At 37.7% G+C, this 22,436-nt stretch overlaps 1 protein-coding gene across 1 annotated transcript; it reads left to right on the top strand.

Moving 5' to 3' along the window:
* Positions 1 to 2,198: 2,198 nt before the first annotated feature.
* On the top strand, positions 2,199 to 19,921 carry LOC104533586 (RNA-binding protein 33-like; the record flags this gene model as incomplete). Its single annotated transcript, XM_010189189.1, has 6 exons — positions 2,199 to 2,277; positions 7,145 to 7,193; positions 8,429 to 8,505; positions 10,529 to 10,829; positions 11,929 to 12,039; positions 19,750 to 19,921. Coding segments are annotated over 6 exons (789 nt in total), but the record flags the coding sequence as incomplete, so codon positions are not given.
* Between the last annotated feature and the right edge of the window lie 2,515 nt (positions 19,922 to 22,436).

Below are 22,436 nucleotides of genomic sequence, written 5' to 3'. Positions count from 1 at the left end.
CTGGCTTTTCCCTGTAGGAGAAATAGGAATTGGAGATTACAATATGTAGATGTTTGAGTTGAGAAATGTAAAACAACTGTTTGTTTCAGTGGTGTTAGCCCATATAATTTAGTTTAAACACAGAAGACTAGGTTGAGTATGGAAGTATCTGTAGGGAGTGAAAGGGAGAACTTGATCAAGGGAAATTGTTGTTGCCACACTTGACTTGTGTTATGTCATTATTCATGCTGAGCTGCTTATTTTCATAGCTATTTATGATTGAAATTTCTGGTTTGAAGGTTCTTAATCTGGTGACATTGCAAGAACTGAATTTTCACTTTTAATGTTCTTAACCTCCTTTTGAATTTCTGTTGGTTGCTAACACTTGTATTTTGATTATATGAAGTAAGAAACTAGTAGATTTGCCATTGCATGTGGAGAATATTCACTAAAGGATACTGGATTCAGTTTAAATAGCTGAAGACAAATTTGGTTTTGAAGGTTCTTTTAAAAAAACAAACAACCAAACAAACAAAACCAAACAAGCAAACACAAAAAAAGGTTGATCTTTGACATTGTACTTGGTTTAAGAGTTGAGTGCAAACAAGGTCAGGAGAATGGCTGGGTTTATGACATCTTATTGTTCACCAGTTCAGACTTCAAGGATTGGATTGCACAACCTCCTGTATTTTGCAGACCATTAAACCGCAGCCAGTGTCCTGATGTGTTGAGCATAACTTTTATTTTCCTATTTGTTTGACCCTTAACAAAAGTTATTAAAGTGTGTGAAAATGTTATAAGGGGCCTCAAACAAGAATGCACTCGAGGACATGATTTTTGTAACTGTGACTGCTGCCTGCCAGTGCCCTGCTACATCTTAGTACTTTCTGAAGGACTATAGATAAACCTGCAAAACATTGGTTGAGACCAAGGTAAGGGATCTGAGGAATCTACAAATAAGAGTTAAGGTCTCAGGAAAGACCATATATAGGAGAGACCTGGAGTTCAAGGAAAGGACATTAAGTGCCTCTTCAGAACTACTAGGGACCACCAGAGCACCAAAAGACCCCTTGTATGCAAGTGCAGTTTGATCTAAGAATGATTCAGCAGGTATTTAAGTGTATGTTAATTATATTTAAACTGCTACCAATCACTGCGATTTAGATTATGTAATCCTAAAACTTTTGTGTATAAATATGCCAAGAAAAGGGACATTAGTTTTGCGTGTATGGATAGATTGAATGCCTATGCACCTGACATCGAATAAAGGATGCCTGCTTCTTAATGCTACCTTGGTGTTAAGAGGTTTTTTTATTCCTGATTTTGGTGACAAAAAGCACTAAACCAAAGTGTGCATTCTTTGTTGAGCTGTAGCCACAGGATGGGAGTGAGGGCTGAGTTTCTGAAGGTACGTGCTTCTAGTTGACTGATGACTGGACGTCTGAGTGTCTGAACAGAGCAGATGAACTTTCCATTGCTTTTGCAGATAAATGGAAGTTTTAGGGTTTTTTTAAGTAGCAAAATTGTCATTTGCAAACTAAGCTGCACAAGAGTGATTTGTGATTTGATAGGCTAACGTGAGGGTACTTGTTGAGAGAAACATGTGGAGCACTAGGCTTATCTTGAAAGACATGTTCATGCTTAGGTACTCAGTGTAACCTTCTTCAATGACTTCTAGTCTTCCTGGTGCCCCCTTAGAGGTACTTGATGGTGTATTACCCCTGACTTCACTCTTCTGTTTTGGGTTGCTGGTACCATCCTGCCTTGTGCTGACCTGAGGTTTACTTCTGTTTTCAAAGTGCCTTTGCTGCTTCAGTGTGTGTAGATGAGCTTGTGGCCCCCAAAGCCAGCAGAGATCTAGCAAGTGTTGTTCGCTTTGCCTCCATTGTAGCTTAGTTTCACACATTTCTGGGGAGCTCCTGTTTCTGGGATGACCTTCATTGGCAGTGTTTTCCAGTGATTTCTCTCATGCTCTCTGTTTTCTTTGAGTCATCCTTACCTCAGTAGTGAGAAGAAGGAAAGCTATGTAGTACATAATATTTTGTATTACTGAAGCATGTTGGTATTTATCTGTTTTCCTCATGTTAAAATAGAAAGTAGAAAAAGTTATTTTTGTGTCTTCTAAAAAATAACACACGCACACACCCCAAATCCCGCCTATGTGTTGCTTTAGAAACCTTTCATTTCAGTAAGAATTAATGTAGTCACCTTCTTTACAGATGATGACTTTGATCAGTTTGATAAGCCTGGTGCAGAAAGGTCTTGGAGAAGAAGAGCTGGAGATGACGACTGGGACAGGTAGGTAGAAACTGAACATGAAAATATTCTGTATGCTGAATTACATTGCTCTGTTTTCCTGTTCTGGCATTTTGTATTCTGACATTTAGAGTAGCGCATCTTTAGATACTAATGAAGATGTTGGTTGTTATGCATATGTCAGCTGAAGGTAAACTGTGCCAAACATGTACTTGCCTTGAGGAATATAGAGAGCACTGTGAAGAGATACCATTTACAATTGGATAAAGACAAAGTATTTGTGGTGTGTAATTAACTTGCAGTTAATGTCCTGGTTTTACTTTTAAATATTTAGTAGATCTCATTGGTTTAAGTAGTTAGGTTTTTGCTAGTGCCTGAATTTGTCCAATTTAAGGCGGTTTTTTTTTCCTAACTAGATGTTTAAATTCTTATCCTCAAAGTCCTATCAGTCCTGTCAGCTTTACATTGGAGGAGAGTAATGGAGCTTAGGTATGGGCTTCTAGTGAAAAATATTGTTGTAAAGATAGAGAAATATTTATGAAGTTGGTTAATTTGGGGGAGAGTAAGAGCATGTTCTTTTATGTGAAGGCACTCTAGCTGGGAAAGACTTGAATTGAGCTGATGGCTGGATTTATCCATTCTTTCTAGGAGAAAATATTTCACTTTTTGTGGGGTTGCCTTTTTTGTTATTCTTTTTTAGTAACAGAGAGACATGTTCAGACTTTGCCAGTGATTTTCACTGCAGAAAGGAGAAAAAACAGCTATTCCAAATAGATTCTTATCTTTTGTAATAATCTTTCAAATGGTTGTAGTAAACAAATTTTACCCTAAGTAGTTTTCCACTGAGCTGAGCCCTTGGAGTGAATCAGCTGCTCCACATTTATCATCATTCCTGAAGGATTAGTTTCCTCTTCTGTGCTTTTCTGCTAGGTTAAGTGAGTAGTGTTCATTGCTCTAGGAGGTAAGAGGAATTTGGACAGTAGCTTCAGTGTACAGGGTAAGGTGTCTACTCTGTCATGCCAGCAGACCTCTTTGTGGATTGGATGGTGAACTGCATTGAGGAGCTGATCTGGTTTGATAATGTAATTGAAATAACTTGTTCAGGTTGGGTCACTGTACTGTGCTGCCTCCCAGGCCCAGCTCTGGGTATTCAGAAATACTGAAGCCAGTATTAGAGGCAAAATGCTTTGATTTAGATTATATTCTGAACTTTTTGCCTTTGCTGACTTCATGACATGAATAAGTAGATTCTTAGATGCTGGCTGGTCACGTTTGTTTTTAGCTGTCCCACTCTTATGGCTTCAGAAAATTTGGAAGAGTCAAACAGCTGTTGTATCAAAAACTGTAAGTTTATTGCAATAAAACTATTTTTATAGGACTTGAGAAAGGTTACAGTGTATCTCCACTAAGCTGAGAAAAGAATTCACAAAAGAATTCAGGTTTAGAAAGAAGTTTTTGTTTGTGTGTATTATTAGCTGCATGTAATTTAAGAGAGATGATTAAAAGTCATATTGTTTATTCTTTAGTGAAATTGTAAGGGAAGTGGTTTCAGGTGCAGTGCTGGATATTCTAGAGTTTCATCTTGTTGATAATTTCAGAAAAATAAAATTACCTGTATCTACTAGAATATTATTTGCATGTGTTGGATTTAAAAAAGTTATTATTAATCGTTTTTAGATCATCACGCTGTCTTTGGAAGTGTTAAGTTCTGTGGGTGTCTGGGCAATTACAAATGTAATTACAGATGTAATTGCTTGATTTTTTTTAAACCACTGGCCTCATTTAGTACAGGACATAGTTTCTTGAAGATGGACAAAAGGCTGAATGAACACAGACTTGTTTGGTTTTCTTAATTCTTCATGCTTAGTTTTGCAACCTAAATCACGTTTTTGTGGGGGAGGTGGAAAGGGATTAGGTTCTCTTAGTCATACATTTTGATCAACCATCATCTCTTACTGTGTTGCTACTTAACTGAGTCATGTCCCCTTGTCATTAAAATAATTTTGAATTTCCAGATCTCTACTTTCTCAAATACTGGAGGGTGAGAACTGAGAGTTGGAAAGCCCCTGTTATTTGGCAGTACAAATGTAACATTGTTCTTGGAGAATTTTTTCCATTACATTTTTTACAAATTCTTTTCCTGAAACACTTGTGTCCTTGCTACTGCTCATGTTTAATGGGGCATGCACATGAAATTGAGGCCAGAAAGGGCCAGTCTAATGTCTTTATCATGGGCTGTTGTTTTATACATTTATCTCTGAGTAGCCCAAAGCTTGGGTTTGGGAAAAACATGCAGTTCTGGTGCTATCCTGTGAGATGACAGGGCTGATTTAGTAGTTGACTTTTGCTGAAATTCTCTTGTTCTGACCCTTCTCTGAGATTATTCATTTCTACACTGGAAGAAAATGTCACACTTTTTCTTGTCTGTCTTTTTAAATAATATTTTATCTTTCTCATTTGGTGAGCTGAATTTATTCAGTGAGGGGAATGTTGAGTTGAGGAAGGGAAGGAAATGGCTCTGTCTCTTGTGAGAGCAGTGAACTCTTAGATTATTTTAACCCTGATTTCCTAGAATTGTGGTTTTGGAAAGACCTTTGTGCCTTGATAGTGAGGGTGAGTTGCCTTTGGAACTATGAGACGTGTACTTTTATTCCAATTGAATTTATTTTATGTGGCTTTCATGATATCAGAATGCCACTGTTCCTTTTTGTTTGCTTTTCTCAGCTTAAGATCTTTTAGTATCTGGTGATTTTTTTTGTCTTTTTTAAGTAGTCAGATCTGGTAATTCTGGTCCCTCTTCTTTCTGATTGATAACACATTTGGCTATTTTAAAAGAAGCTCAGGACAGGTCCACTTTACTGTGCAGTCTTTTCACTGTTACTTTGTTTATTCAAAAAGTTACCAATGGTGATTTTTCTCTTAATTTATCAATTAAAGTATTGAATAACGTTGAATATTTTAATAGGTTTTGAGGGCTATTTTGTGAAACACTTTTGTTGAGTTTCATTTGTGTGCCAGTACTAACTTATTTTGACTGTCAAGTAATAAGCCAAAGCTTTTAAAAAAGATCTAGAATATGTATGCAATTATTTCTATTGTCCAAATGCTTAATCTTTTTTTAAAAAAAAAAACGTGTCAATGATGTTTTTAGTAATACGTTGAATAGCCCTATGTTTAGATAATTAATTGAATCTTTTGCTTTTTTTTTTCCATTCCTTTTTGATCTTAATTTCTTACTGTCTGAACTTGCTTTTCATCTTTGAATGCTGCTGTAATAAATACTCTTGCCACCTTTTGGAATTTCTCTAGCGCACTTCTATTAAAAGCTGTCAGTGGTGGACCATAGTACTGGGAAATATTTTCAAACCTTTAGGTGCATTTGTCAGATTTCTGGCAGCTGAAGAGATTAGTGACTTTTTCCTATTTCAGTTCTGGCTCTAAATTTTTTAACCATTTCTGTTATGTAGAGTTTTCTGTCTCTGAAATAAAGGCTTAAATTCTAATCAGTTTGCTCTCTGGAATGTATGATATGTCTTATGTCCTAATTTTTGTTTAGTATTGCAGCGAGCACAAAACAATTGCTATTTGTTAATGTTCAGTCATTCCTGGAACTGTTTGACATCAGTAACTATGGACAAATACTGTGTACTGATGATAACGTCCTATTTAGGGCTGATTTGGAATATTGTCTGTTCTCTTCTAGCCCACAAGATTTTTATTCCCCCCCCCATTATTTGTACAGTAACCAGCTCAGAGAGAAGTGTCCATCTGCAAAAACAACTCGTAGCACTGATTTATGTCTTGGGATTGCCTCCCCATTTTCCAAGACTTCCTATGTAGTCCTAAGGAGCTCTTGTACATATTGCTTCTGTTTTCATATAGCCCATTCTCACTTTGGGTAATTTATTTTTTATGTAGTATCTAAGGCATGGAGTTGTAGTTTTGTTGTTGCTGCTGCTGCTGCTGTTGCTGTTTTTGTGTGGGTTTTTTTTTCAAGGTGTATAGGTAGAAATAGTCTCATTCTTGAATTACAGCTCATATTTCTAACCATCGGCATCTCATTTTAGTTTTAAGACATGCATGTTCTAATACAGGCATTTGTCACTAGTACATGCTTATCATAGAAGGTAGAATCTGTTTATTCCTGTCACTAGATAATTCTTTCACTGAAGGAAGAATGAGATTAGTTAAGCTTTAGGACAGCTGCTTAATCTGAACTGTAGTTCTTTGTGTTGCATCCTTTTTAAGGGACAGATGCTATGTGATGGCAGAAGTTTTGTAAGCCAGGTATTTCTATGCTTCCTGAATTCTTAGCCACACTTATAAAAATTGTGAAACATGCATTTGATTTTGTTATCTTACAAATGTCTGTTTGACCTTACCTTCATCTTGAGGAGGAGGAAATAAAGTATTTATGAAAGATGTATGCCCAAGTGGCTCCTAGGCCAGCTGGCCTCCCAGTGCCTCCTTGCTCAAGTGCATCTTGGGCCATGTGGTGACCTGTAGACTGAGTCTTGCCCAGAGGACATTACTGTCTCACTTCTTCCCTGGCAAGGTGGGAAACAGTAGTTTGGGCAGTATGCCCAGATGGCTGAAAGTGAAGGATCTGGAGTGGAGACCTGTGCTTTGTCTGGTTTAATGTGCTTTGTTATAGTTGGAGGGATATGGAAAGGAGAGCATATGAAAATGAAATGACCGTGCAACAATGGTCTTGCTCAATATGTATGCTCTGTTGTTTCATTTAAAAGATATATAACTCCTTTTTCAATTTGCTGAATGCTTTGCTGAAGGAAAGCTTTGTGCAGACTCGGTGACAATTCTCAAGTTAGATTTTTAAGGCGTATACCCAATACGATGCTTGTTTCTGTTTTCTGTGGTTCAACTTCTTAAATTTGTTAATGTTTTTCAGTGAACTTGATGATGACTTGCTTGGAGAGGATTTGCTAACCGGCAAAAAGGTAAGAGATGTGCATTAGAGCGAGTTGTTACAGATATAAAAATGTTAATGCTGTTCAACTTGCCCACTTCAGTGGTCTAGTATAGCCTTTTATGTATTGTAGAGGCACTTCCCCAAAGCCAGACAGCCACAGGTACCTGAGATCTGCGTTGTTGCCAGAGTGCTCTGCACCCAGAGTTCTGTTTCATTTTGTGAATTATCTCCAAGTATGGCTTTTTAAAATACAACTTTTAGAAAAATACTTTTTTCTGAAATAGTATTTATTCTCATATCACATGGTTCAAAAAGGAGAATGTTCTCAAAATCAGTTTCTCTATAGCTCATATTGACTTAACAATTAAAAAAACCCCCAAAACACTAAAAGAATTAGGCCTCATGAGTGCTGATTAGCATTCTGGGTTATCCACTTCAACTGCCGGTTTCCTGGCTATTAAAAGTTACTCATCAAAATACCAGCAGTATTTACCAGAGAGTAAATAAAAAAAGCAATCAGTGGTGTCTTACAGATCCACTCACTGCACACAGTCCACTCCTACTTTGATGAGTAGGCAGAGGATTTTCCCTTCTGTAGTGAGGGAAGAATATGGGAGCAGCCAGCATTGGAGAACATAAACTAGTCCCTCCATGTCTCCTATAGACTCCTCGCTCTGATACCTGTTTCCAAAATTGAACTCTATGAAAATAATTAAATATATGTTTGGGTTTGTCAGATATCTGGGTGAAGACAGAGCTTCTGTTTGGGAAATCAGAACAGCCTTGTCACCTCTTCCTTTACTTTTTCTGCTGAATGAATTCATTTAGGAAATAGTTTTTAAAGTTTTAGTATCTCTGCTTTCTAGAAACTGCAGTAACATAGTGGATTTTCTTGAATTATCTAATGGTCATGAGACAGTGTACTAAAGCTGACCTTCCTTTCCTTCCTTTCCACTTCTTAAGTGTGTTGTCATCTTGGGCTATATTTGGGAATATGTCAGTGAAAGGTGTTAGTTGCTAGGCAAATCTGAGTTTTGTCAGTTTCTGTAAAACCATTCAACATTTATTTTTAGATTTGTTGTCTTCTGTAGCATATTTTTTTCTCATTGAATTAGGTAATTTCATTGGAGATACGGTCTTAGTCTGGGGTATGTTCTTCATAAAAAATACCGTGCATTCAGAAGTTTCAGTAGTTTCAGTACCTAGTTAAAAGTTTCTCTCTTTTTTTTTTTATGGTCATGATTGACTTTTTCTGAAACCTAGAATCAGTCGGACTTGTCAGATGAAGAGCTGAATGATGACCTTCTGCAAAGTGACAATGAAGAGGAACAAGAATTTCGGTATCTTTTTTTTAATCCTGTAGTTTGGATAACTCAAAGCTATTAATGACTACTGCTACTGATAATTAGTAACTGCTAAACTGAAGTTATTGGTACATACTTAAAATAGTTTTGCTTTTTACCTAGCTGGCTACTTGATGATATATAATGTGTTCAGTAGCATTGTAACATTTCAGTAAAATGATTTTTTGTTTATTTGAATGTAATAAATTTAACTCAACTCTATTTAAAAAAAGCTTATAAAGAAGAAACTGTCATTTAGAATTATTTGTAAGTACTTACAGAGCTCTTGTTTTTCTGCCATCTTTCTTTTAAAAATATATCCTTACTCCTACAGTCCCGATGAGGGGAGCTTCATCATTTTAAGGCTTGATTTGTGACTTAAATATTTGCGTACATAGCAGAAAAATCTGTACAAGTTTTAAAGGCTTGAGCAGGTGCTTCCATGGGAGCTCACTGAGGATCCTGCCCTGTGAATACTCTGTGGTGATACAGCTCCACAACTGAATTATGGGCATTACTAGTCAAAATTAGTGACATTTTTCCTTTTCAAGCTGGACTGAAGGGGGAAGGAAGATGTTTGTGGTACAGACGTGATGCAGCACTGTTGCTGCTTTTAATGGCCTGTGTGTTTTGCCAGCTTTTCCTTCACTTGTTCCATGCTACACAGGCATGTCACCTGAAGGGATATGAATATATATAAATGTATAACTTTTATATATGTTGCTCTGAGATCTCCTTTCTATCCTTGGCTGAAATTAGGATAAGGAGTCCTGTTCCTGTGTTGGATTGATGAGGGTATCATGAAATACCTCAAACCATCAGTCTCTGTTGGTTGCTGTTTTCCTTCCTGCAGGAGTGAGCGTTGGCCTGTTCCCTTCAAAATAGGGAATCCCAGTTACAATTCTTTCTGTTTCTTCTCTGAATTTCCTCCATGCGAGCCCTGGGCAGCAGGGGTGGCTGTGTGACTGCATGAGTGATGAGAAAGTATCTAAGGCATGAGAATACAGCTCAGTGCAAGCAGATTTCTGTATACAAGTCTTGCATTTTTAGCAGCTTTATTGCCGGAGTGAGAGCCTTGCTCCCCTCCTTTTCCCTCTCCCTGTATTTCCATTCAAACTCATTTATGCCTCTCTAGTTGGGTGGATAATGATAATCCTACATAACGTCTTCATTTTCTTGTTAAATCTTCTCCGTCTTATAGATGCAGACAGCTCAAAGCTGCTTGCATCTCATTCCCCCAAACTTAGGAAAATAGTGAATAATAGGAATGTAATTTTAAAATAATATATCTTTGTTTTCCTTGTATCTTAAGCCCTCAAATCAAGAAGAGCTTTCTCTGTTCTTTTTTAACTAATCTGCAGTTGGTTAGTTGCTGTTTTATGTGTTGATGACACTGGCTGTTGTAAACCATAAATTCTGAGTTTTGCTTTTCCTCCAAATTATAAACTTGCCAGCTTTTCTATTGATTTTTTTTTCCAGAGTCTGTGCCAGTGCTGTTACTAAGTTAGACTAAGTCTTAGGCATTTAGCTGACAGTGCTTGACTATATATTTTGCATTATTTTAAGTAGAACATTGAATCTGTCATAAAAATGTAAGTTTGAGATAATCAAGAAGGAACAATAATAGCACATTGAATAAAATGTAATTTACTAGCGAATTCTGAAAGATTGGGAAAACAGATGCAGTTATAGTAATTTTGTTTATTTTTTGTTAAATCTTGGAGTTTAAAATTGAATCCAGTCTGCTTTGGTTAGCAAGCAGGACTTTTGCCAGTTTGACCTGCTAACCATCTGGTTGGTTTGATTCCCCTGGTCAAATAGCCTGCAGCTGGTGATAAGCTGCAGTACAGTATGCATTATGAGAATATGGCATGGAGTCAAATAATGTGTGAGGTATAATTTTGTCCACCAACTTAGAGAATTTGTATTTGTTGGCTTTGTTTTGTTAAATCTTCGAGTTGTTGACTGTTATTGCTTCAACCTCTGATTTTTATTTTTTTTTTCCTCCCTTGTGCCATAGTTCTCAAGGTGTCACAGTCAGCCTCAATGCTACATCTGGCATGCTTACACCATACGATCTCTCAGAGACCATTAACGATCCATCAATAGAACATGAGTCTGAGTATGACCAAGGAGATGATGAAATTGTTTATGGCAAATCTGAAGCACCTGAAGTGTATGCTTCAGAGTATGCAGAGGAAGGACATTATGAAGGCAATGATCATGAACTGACAGAAGACCAAATAGACTATGGGGAAGAGCCTGGAGAAGAAGATGAAGTGCTAGACCTTGAAATCAATGAACCCCTAGATGAATTTCCAGTGAGTTTCTTTCTATTGTATCTTCAAAGATAACATTGCTTCACATGCATAGGGTTTTAGACTGATTTGAAATCTGTTTACCTCCCTAGGGAGGAGGGGAAATTAGACCTATTATCACTGTCTGCCAGTTTCTTTATCTAGGCTGTGACAAAGTTTATGTTGACAGCTTGTTTGGCGGTAGGTAATGCTCCTTTGTCATGCTGGAAGGCAGTTGAGAATCATGACCTTGAGGATTGTATCCTTAAGGAAGAAAACAGCTTTGTGTGGTGGAGATACACTGCCAATTGTTAGAAGTACTTAATGCAAAAGCTTTTATCCAGGCTTTAGACAAGATCTGATAAAGTCCTTCGAAGGTGAAAAGATTATTGACCTGCTAAAGACATCTTTAAGGTGCTAATATCCCAAAGTGATTGATGTCCTGCTCGTTCATCCTTTTTGTAACTGAGAACTGTCTAAACCTGAATAAAGAGATTGGAGGTTAGTTCAGAAAATGTCGCCTGCATAATTCAATATAATTTAAGCAGTGTATTACAGAACATGTTCTGGCTTTAATTGCTAGTGAAATGGTTTAATCTTAATTAAAATTGTATGTGGACAGTAAGGTGTTTTAAAATACATGCAGACTTAGGAAAGATTTTGCTCTCATTTTATGTTCATAATTGTTCAGAATTGGACCTGTTCATATGTAAACACTTGCAGAATGTTTTAAGAATGGTTATATTTTGATGGAGTCAAATCTCATGTTAATGTATATATGCTACAGAAGTGTATTTCCTCTGGTGAGAAAGTATTGCAGTGTTTGCTTCACAAATTTGTCATCTGATGTAGAACTACAGAAGTGGATAAGGCAAACAGTAGTTGATGGGATCTTTATAACAACATTGCTAGGATCTGAATGAAAACTGTTTTGATTATGTTTTTTGATAATATTGACATTATTGTCTAGTTAAAAGCCCTGCTAATTGACAGTTCTGCTAGATACAATACTTCTCTTACAGTTTGGAAACAGTAACAGTGCATACAGACCTCATTTCTTAACAGGTTTGCAATTCTGTAAAGTTGGCTTATGTCTTTTCACCTTCTTGTGTTACTGCCTTAGGATGAAGATTACATGCAATCATATAATGAGCAAGCGATGGAAGAACAAGAAGAATATCCAGCTGATGAGGAGCTGGAAGAATCCCAGGCAATGACAAATGAATCAGAAGAGGTATGTTGTGAATTTAACAGAAACTTAAAATAACTAGTTGTATCAGAATTTGAATTTGTAGAATTGTCCATAATGCTGAGTAAGAACTGATGCAACTTTGCCAGTGTTGAATTATTGGTGGTATTACTCTTTGTATGAGATGAATTGTGATAGCTCAAGTATTGTCTGATACATCACATCCTCTCTGCCCTTTGGGATGAAAATCATAAGGGAAAGCTCAAAATGCCCATATTTAATGTTAACTTCAACATTAGGAACTTCAGGGGCCCTTTTGGATTGGAGAATGATAGTAATACTGCATGCTGTCTGTTACATCTCCAATAGCTACGGTACCTCACTTTCCAGATGGATAACTTGCTGCTGTTGGGAGTGAGGTAATGTTCTTGGGTATCCCACTTTGAGGAGGAGTCTGAGCAGGTGTGAGGTTCTGTATGTTAGAAAGGCAAAGGTCAGATTGATTGTTGTTTTGAAATAAGTTATTTTGGGACTGAAATTTCTGTGAAGGTTATTGTAATTTTGTAATTAGGAAAAAGGATGAGTTCCTTTTGCAAGAAGAAAGCTTATGCCAGAAACTGTCGAGTATGTATTCACTGGTTACAGCCTGGAACAGTGGTATCATACCTGTTACTAATTTGAAGCAAGTTCTTGATGTGGGATTTTTTTCCTTTCCCCAACAGGAATCTGATTAATATGACTTTTATTCCACTTCTTAATTAAATAGGATTGAATGGATTACCTGCTGAGAAGTGTAGTCAGAGTGTGTTCCCTTTTGGAGCTTTAACTCATCAGGAAATTAATTCCTCAAAGACACAGCAACGTTATTCTATGAAGTTCCAACAAACGGGTGTGCTGTGATACTCTAGTTGTATCAAATTCATTATAATAAAAAAAACATTCTTTGCTGGGGGAAGAGAGATCCATTGAAAGGGGCCACCTACTTTGTTCAATCTCCACAGTTACAAGTATGACATCTTATGCCAAGTACTCCTTAATGTAGTTAATTTCCTATTTCCCAAGTATTAAATCTGCCCTTCTAAAGAACTGTGAAACACTTAAACACTGTTTATTCATTCACTGGATTATATTCACTTTTTCCTTCTGCTGTTTAAAAAGTAGATTGATGCATTTGTGCTATCTGCAGCCATGGTCTGTATGAGACAATGAAAGCACTGCACATCGAGTAAAATTAACTATGTAGCTGGGATTTGCTGTCAAATTTACTGCTTTAAAAGAAGTACTGCCCCCTTTTCAGAGTATGAACTTGTGAGAATTCTGTACTAATCATGTTGTCTAAATTTATCCAACTCAGAACTAATTCCCTTTCATTTAAGAGATAACACTAAAACAAGTTTTTAATAGATTTCGTTAATAGAGCTTCTAGATAATTTGTTCATTGTGTAACATGAATGTTTTTTCCACATCTTTATTCAGGTAATCTACATTCTAGTTTTATTTTGTTGGCTTGCAGATTGCCACAGGTTGCTTGTTTCCAAAATTGTACCATCTTTTTAGTCCTTTATTGCTTCATATGTAGCTTATTTACATTGGTCAATGGGCTCACAATTGCACTCTCCAAATGAGAATACCATCAAGAGAGAGAACCTTTGTAGGGTATCCAGTTATTTCTTACATGGTTGAATGCATGCCTCCAGCTCTGAATAGTTCTTTATTTGAGTGTTACATAACAGCACTCCTCCTTAAATCTCTACGTTCACTGCTTGTAAACAAGGTAGTTGTTGGGATTCCCCTATAGAAAATGAAACACAAGATTGGAACTGTAATAGATGCAGTATAAATAATTAGCATTATTTCTTGATTGAAATTTGGCATCTGAGTAACTAAGAGCGAGCTGATAAAGTGTTTCCTAGTGTCATTTTTTAAGTGGTTTCAACATTAAAACCAAATAAAGCCTCTTATATTTCATGAAGGAATTTTGTAAAAGAACAGAGAAGCTGACTGGCTGGGGGGAACTGGAACATGATGAGGGGAAACTGGTGAATAAGGGAAGTGAGAGACCTGTTAAGAGTGTTACTTAGGTGGGAGGTGTGAGGAAGAGACAGGAAAAGTTTGTCCCCTTGGCTAGATCATGTTCAAGGCATTCTTATTCACATGATATTTAATTTGAAACAGTGCTTAGAACTTGGTTTTGGAGTAAATAGCACTCTTTGTGTAGCTTCCTTGGAAAATGTAGCAGTGCTGCAGAATATATTTTTGCGTTTCTAAGGCACAAAGCAAATCCCAGTACCCAGAACTCTCAGCAGCCAGCAGGTGTGGTGAAACAGTCAGTTACATGAGTTACCATGTCCTAAATATTTTTAGAGGAATAATATCACTAATTATTTCTGTGAAATGTTCATAAAAATGTAACCACCTGAAATTAGAATTCATAATTTCTGTTTTATATTAGAACTAATCACCTGTGAAGTCTATGATAGGGGGTTTCTCATTGCATAAATTTAAACCATGTCTTGGGTTATGCTGATGAGAAATGATGAGGATTTTAATCAGGAAAACTTTTCCTGAAGAAGTGCTGCATACTGCTTTTCTTTTGATTGAGTACGAACTTGGAAAAAAAAAAGCCAATGTGTCTCTTGAGTTGTTCCTTCTGTATTCAGCCCAAACATATTTAGAAGCTCTTAGGTTTGTTTTTTATTCTCATTTGTTGTCTGTGAAGTGGAGGTGCTCTTGGAATAGGTGTAACGTCATCTTAACTGATCTCTGTTATTTCTTGATCCCTTAGGATTGAGCAATTGCTGCTGCTTCAGTGTTAGCCTCTTGTAGAGGCCTCTACTGCTTATTTTTTAGCTAGTTTATAACAGTTCTTTGCTTCACCTTCGTAATGTCTCATGTGGAAGAAATCTGGTTTAACCTCTACGGTGCTTACCCGTTTTGTACATCGTAGCAATCCCTGACACAAAGCTCTCCAGAACACTTGACAGTCCCATGTTTAGGAAGATCTTGTGCTAAGATCAGCATTTATCATGCTGACTAGTGTTTTCTCCTACTTTCCTTGGGCTATGTCTGTTATCAGTCCTGCAACTGCCTGGTAAACCGTTCGGGGCAGGAGCACTCAGTCTTTCTCTGCAGCAGATCATAACCCAGCGTGGGGAGTTCTGGTCCGTGGCTGGGTTTTATGGCATAGTTATTTAGTGAGGATGGCAGAAAACTCTGACCTTGTGATAGAAGAAAAGACATTATTTTTCTTCATAAGGAAGAGGCAGCAAAGCTGTTTGGTAGCTTTGTGCAAGGTGTCATAATGGGAAATGTTAAATTCCCTTTGAGAAGAGCTGCTAAGAAGCCTTGGCTGGCTTGGCTAGTCCAGTCCGATGACCTCAAGTGGCTGTTCAAGGACTGTTTTATGTATATGCAGAGTTATTAATGATTAGCAAGTATTAGAGTCCTGTTAGTATTAGTAAGTATTAATTCTATGTCTGCACTTGTTGTTACATGCATAAATTTTTTTTTTGAAACATAGAATCCATTCATATACTTTAATCTTGTCAACACAACTCATGCTGTTAGGCTGGAAGTTGTAGAATAGGATCTAAAGAAGCCTTGCATGCTACAACTCTTGAACAAATTGCGGGGAAAGGTTGTATGCTCCTACACAGCTCAGATAACCTTTCCTGGAGCTATATGTAGAGAACATATGGTTGGCTGTCAGACATGTTTGTGTCTCCATCGCAACTAATATAAATCCCTCAATAATACCTGTAATCAGGCTTGGACATGGGTCAGTTAGCATTCTCAAGCACTGCCTTTCCTTGGTGCCTGCTTTTTCAATTGCTCCCTTGATTTTTTTTTTTCCTTTGGTATTTGACACTTGTATGGCTGTTGTTTGTTAATAGGTGGCATTAAACATTATGCTGATGAATAAATTGAGTTAGACCCAGAAGACTACAGAATTGGTATAAGTGGCTAAAAGTAGAACAGTGCTGGTCTAGAAGAGTTTGAGAAATGTGGGGGTTTTTTGTTGCGTAGGAAAGTAGTTGTCTTGTAGTCTGTTACAACTTGCTGTTTTTTTTAGAATGGATATATTTTTTCCCAGAATTAATAATTATCAAAAGGCATCAGTGTTTCCACAGGTATTTTCTGTAGGATTTCTTTAGAGCAGATTGCATCAACCATTTTAGACCTGATTCTGCAGTCTGAGCTTTTTACAAGTAAGTTTTGCACTTGCAGATGAGATTACATGACTGAGACCAGTCTTTGATGAATAAAAACTGGAATTCCAACGTAGCTTTTAAGGAGCATGGGCAAAGACAGTGAATGTGTCTGGAGTTTATGCTTTAAAGTAAAACAGGAGGCTCAGTGTAGAGAGAGAGCACATCTTGCAAAACAGCCGTTCCAGTTCTGACTTCCAAATCCTGATCCTGAAGGGAAAGTTTTTAAGGACTAGCATTGAGACAGTAAAATTATGGTCTTTATGATATTTAGAAACACAGATTTGATAAGAGATAGTGCTACTCCTTTCTCTTTTGGGAGTCTCTCTTCTGAAAGTAAAATGCTAACCCTGTCTTTCTCTCTTGTTTTTGTTTGTTTTTATTAAACCACCTTGCTAACATCCCTCCTCTGTTCCATGAGTTTCAACTGCGTGTCCTCAGAGGTGCTTTGATTTATCCATGGATATGTTAATCAGACCAGTTTTGCTCAGTTTGGGTTTGCTTTTGAGATCTGGATCTCTTTGTTTTTCAAGGATTTTTTTTTTGCCTGCTGTCTTGTATTTTGTTTTAGACGCATTCTTTTATATGATAAAGTTGTTATATAAAAGTAAATAGCTTTTTAAAATATAAGCCTTAAAGCTTTTTTGTAAACTTTGGCTATTCTCTTAGCTATATCTTTAAAGCATTTTTATGAGGTCAGGAAATTTAGTGCTTGAATGTTTGCCTGGAATGGATAAAACACATTCTGAGATGAGATGTTAAAATGAAAATAACTTGCAATCAGTAGCCCATTAAAGCAGAGTATCTAAGAGCTTGAGCTCATATGGTGTGCTGTCTTTTAAAGTATCACGGAACAGTAGGGGGTTGGAAGGGACCTCGAAAGATCACCCAGTCCAACCCCCCTGCAAGAGCAGGATCACCCAGACCGGGTCACACAGGAACACGTCCAGGCAGGTTTTGAATGTCTGCAGAGAAGGAGACTCCACAACCTCTCCAGGCAGCCTGGTCCAGTGCTCTGGTATCCTCACAGTAAAGAAGTTTTTCCTTATGTTTAAGTTGAACCTCCTGTCTTCCAGTTTGTGACCATTGCCCCTTGTCCTGTTGCTGGGCACAACCAAGAAGAGTCTGGTCCCATCCTCTTGACACCCACCCTTTAAATACTTATGAGCATTAATGAGATTCCCCCCCTCAATCTCCTCTTCTCCAGGCTAAACAGAATCACCTCTCTCAGCCTTTCCTCATATGGGAGATGCTTCAGTCCCCTCATCATCTTAGTGGCCGAACTCCAATTGTTCCTTGACCTTCTTGAACTGGGGAGCCCAGAATTGGATGCAGTATTGCAGATGTGGCCTCATCAGGGCAGAGTACAGCCTGGTACAGGCTTATCAGTACAAGGTCCAGCAGCACTTCTCTCCTTGTTGGCTCCCCCACCACCTGTGTCAAGAAGTTATCATCAGTGCACTGCAGGAACCTCCTGGACTGTGTGTGCTTGACTGTGTAGACTTCCTAGCAAATGTCGGGGTCATTGAAATCTCTGACGAGAACCAGAGCCTGTGATTGTGACGCTACTTTCAGCTGCCTGTAGAAGACCTCATCAACTTCCTCATGAGCAGGGGTCCTGTAATAGACAGCCATGACAGTGGCTGCCATATTAGCCTGCCCCATAATTCTTACCCACAGGCTCTCAATGCCCTCTTCATCTGCCCCTGGGAAGAGCTCGATACATTCTAGTTGCTTTCTCACATAAAGAGCAACTCTACCACCATGTCTGGTGGTCCAGTCTTTCCTAAAAGGACGCAGCCATCCCTGGCAGCATTCCAGTCACGTGAACTATCCCATCATGTCTCTATAACTGCAGTCAAATCATAACCCTTCCACTGTACCCAGATCTCTTAATTCCTCCTGTTTATTCTCTATGCTGTGTGCGTTGGTATCCAGGCATTTTAGAGAAGGAGTTCAGCACACAGCTGTTGCCCTAGAAGGGTAGAATGCTTCTGCGTATCATCTTGGCAGGGAGCTGAGAAACCTTTGTTCTTGCTCTGATTGGCCAAGATTATTCCTCAGCTGGATGTAGTGGTTTGAGTGTGGCCATTTTGACCTCCATCCCCCAGGTTCTTCAGTTTAAAAAGATCCCCTTGCCCCTTCTTGACAGATGGATCCCATTCCTCCCCATCAGGTTATGGTCAGAGAAGAATGTCCCATAGTTGTGAAACCCACGAGGTTGATGTGTTTTACGTGCCTATTTCTGACTGCCTCCGTGCCTCCAACTGCTAAAATAGAGGAAAACTAGAAGCTGTCTGCCAGGTCCTGTCTGATCTTGCTTTCCATGATTCTTTTTGGTATTAGATGAAGTTGGGCTCTTGGATAAGGAAATGTAAAATTTCCTGTACCATTCTGACTGATTTCCTGCACTATTCTTTCTTGATTTGTGACTTAGAATCTGTCCACCTGACGGACACACTTGCTGTATCTTTTTCATATAAATTACTGTACCAGTCTGCATAGTCAGAAGATTAAACCGTTTCTGGATGTTATATTTCACTCACTTTTAACTGTCCTCAAATATCATAACAGTTATGATGTATTTAGTGGCTTTGTAAAGAATTAAAATGCATGTGCAGGCTCTAAGAAATGAGCAAGTAGGCTTGTACAAGAAATAACCAAATACGCAGTAACGAAATATTTCACGGAATATCATACTGTATTAGAACACTTCTAATTTTCAGCTCTAGAAATCAAATATAACTTGTGTAACATTCTGAACATTAATTTTATCATGCCAGCACAGGAAAAGGAATTGATTTCCCCCCCCCTTTTTTTTTATAATTCGAAGAAGAGAGATCCATTTTCATTTGGGACATTGTTTCATCTAAATATATGTTTTCTGTTAAAACTGAAAGTAAATGAGAACAAGAGAGTAGCATTCCAGTGTACAAATCTAGTATGTTATAATTTTATCCAATCCTGTTTGCCATTCTCTTTATCAGTTGCTGAATTAAAACTGGGAAATATTAAAGGAATAGAAAAAGTAAAGACAAGTACTGTTTTAAATACCTAGAGGAATAAAATTGAGATGTAAGGTTGTCTGGTTTTTGTTGTGTTGCTTTTTGGTTGTTTTTTTAACAACATGCTACTGATAGTTGTTAACAAATGAAAAAAAATTTAACAATTTAATGTCTGTATTACTTGAATCTGGTAGTATCCCAGCTTTGCATCTTAGTCAATTTAGTGATAAAATGTCACTGTCTGCAAAAGTAGCTACTGATCAGGTGATGGTTCAAACAGGAGTTTCCATATTCCCTTAAAGATTGCAGCAAATTGGGTTTTCTCGATAGATTTTACTACATAACTTATTACATATGTCATGTCCTTACATTTTTTAAAAAAACAGCAAGCTTTTAAATGTTCGTTGAGTTATATATGAGAATAATGTTTAATGCCAGCAAAATTTGTACAAAGGGACCTTTAAAGAATGCTTCGTCTTTTGGCACTCCCTGATGATAAGAAAGTAGATGTTTCAGTTTGTGCTCTGTATTTTGTGATTCAGGCAGCTATTGAATCTCTGGAACTTCATGAAGAAACAAAAGAAGAATCTGATGAAGAGGAGGATGACGATGAAGAGTCTGGACGATTACGTTTCAAAACTGAACGGAAAGAAGGAACGATAATTAGGCTTTCAGATGTGACAAGAGAAAGGAGAAACATTCCAGAAACTTTGGGTGAGGTTTTGTGGCAATGACCTGTTTTGAAGAGCTATAGTAATACTAGAAACTAAAAGTCAGGTTTGCCAGAGTTTAATGGCAAAAGATAGAATAATTGCCTTCTAACTTAGACTTATCCAAGTTGTCCAAAATCATTTGTAGTCTGTTGTAGTACGTGTAGTGTCTGTCTCCTTGGGAATAATGTTTAAGCCTATCGTGTTTTGAAAACCAGCACAGTGTTTGTTCACTGAGACTTTTGTGGTGTCTTCAAAAGCTTTCTTGTTTCCAGGCAGCAGGTACCTGATCTGTGCTTCACTGCATATTGAGGTGGAATACAATTTAAGGAATTCCTTCAGACTTTCATCCTTGGAAGATTTTCAGTCTATAACACAAATCTTGTGTTCTGCTGTGAAATGCCTGCATGTTTGCTGTTTTCCTCCAGGACCTGCTATGAACCTGTTGTGTTCATACTATTGGATTGGCCTGAAGAAGGCTGTAACTTGCTGGTTATTGTGATAGAAAAATATGGAAAACCCTGGGGTTTTTTGGGTTCACCTTTTCTAACGTGGAACAATCTGGATCTTTTATACCACCTCGGTTCTTTAGGCAGTGTTTAGAAGGGTGTGTTTTCTTTGTATTTGAGTAGCATACACAAGTGTGTTTGTTTCTAGGAAGACTGCTCCATGTAGCTACTGAATTTGCCACTGCTAGTTCAGAAGAAGCAGTAGATCTGCAACTTTCTTCCAGCTGCTCTGTTTTAGTCTATAAATAAAATCCCATTAGATTGTGGTTTTGAGAGTTAACTTCAAGACCCCTTGTGTGCCCTGGATACTCAAGTATATGATACTAATGTTTTTAAAACTCTCTGGCGTGTACCTGGCTTTATAGTGGTGGTAATAATAATAAATAATATAAATCAAATTAAAAAGGTGATATTAGGGAGATGGGCAGAAATTAAGTTTTGCTTTCAGAAAGCTTTGCTACTGAACCAAAATTCAAACTATGGAGAAAAAGCCCTGATCTTTTGAAGAGAATTGATATATGCAGGAGAGGTGAACTGGTAATGAAAGCAGATTGTCAGATAGTGTTGGCTAATTGTCAGGTACCACTGGGAAAAGATGTATTTTTTTATGACACTTCAAGTTTTGCCAGATTGTGGGGATGAATTCTTCACATGGGATTGCTTTAAGATGGATGCCACACAACGTGAACTTGGTAGCTGGGAGCTTCTGTTTTCTTTCCAGATGAGTCGGTGTCTTTGGGATTAGAGGGCATTTTGGAATTATGTTCCCAGAGCACATACATAGACTGCCGGAACTTGTCCTGATGAAATTTCCCTCTTGCCTTGCAAAGGATGTTAATTCTAAGGACTTTTCTTCTCTGGAGACATTCAAAACCCGCCTGGACGCCTTCCTGTGTAACGTCATCTAGGTGTTCCTGCTCCGGCAGGGGGATTGGACTGGATGATCTTTTGAGGTCCCTTCCAATCCCTAACGTTCTGTGATTCTGTGAGTTGCATAGCCTACTAATACTTCATTTGGATGCAAGGAATTTGTGTTTTAACTGTGCATGGACAAATTGAGAAGCCGTAATTTTCTGACAAAGGTGTGGCTGAGAGGGCCTGTTCGTGAGCAGCGAGGAGTTGGCTGCAGAGACCAGGCTTTCACAGTGGTATTCATGTAGGCCATGTCGTGCTGTGAGAGAGAAGTTGGTGCTTGATTCTGATTCAAGATCTTTATAATCTCTTTGTATTTACCAAATAGCTGCTCTTACTTGTAATTTCAAGCAAAGGGTGCATTAAGGACCTTTATTCCGCATTGTTTTAGTAATCAGAAATTGATTTTGAGTAGAATAAGACTGAAAGGAACCCTCTAGAGGCACAGGATAATCAAAATGGACAAGGGATATTTTAGCCAAGGTGCATTTCAAGTGTGTTTTCAACTGTAAGACCATATTTCTGCATACCATATACAGGCTATCTCTTATTTATACAAAAGGTTGCTGGTGGCTTTCCAAAACAGAGTATTTTAAAAATTGGTGCACCAGAATAGCTAAATCTCTTTACATAATTGCAAGGTAAATGACGTTTGCATGCACTTCCATGTATCTGTGGATTTACTCTGTAGTTTAATGTGAAGACAAGACCAGCCAATGAAGAGAGAACCTGTAGTGGAGCTTTACTGTTAAAGGAACAGTGATTCGAATTAGACTTATTTTTAAGTCTAATTTTAAGTGATCTGAGATGTAGCTCTGACATAAAAGGAAGGGGTGATGCAAATGTGAATGAATCTATAAACTAAAGGGCTTTTTCTGAAACTAGTCTTCAGCAAAAATACAGTCTTGCTGTTGTGAAATGGTTTCTATTCATACTAGTTTTTCATGTTAATTTGTTCATAAAGAGACCAAAAGATTGTGTGGCAGAAAGTTAAACAGCAAAAAATATTTGTTTGCTTATAAATATCTGCTTGCTTTTGAGATTATAGAACAAATTATTGTACATGCTACTGGTTTAAAAATTAAACTTCATTGCAGA

Source organism: Mesitornis unicolor, unplaced genomic scaffold (genome assembly GCF_000695765.1).
Source record: "Mesitornis unicolor isolate BGI_N332 unplaced genomic scaffold, ASM69576v1 scaffold17807, whole genome shotgun sequence".
In the NCBI taxonomy this organism is placed as follows: Eukaryota; Metazoa; Chordata; class Aves; order Mesitornithiformes; family Mesitornithidae; genus Mesitornis; species Mesitornis unicolor.
Note: the sequence above shows the minus strand (reverse complement) of the source record. Positions and strands in the feature narration are given on the sequence as shown.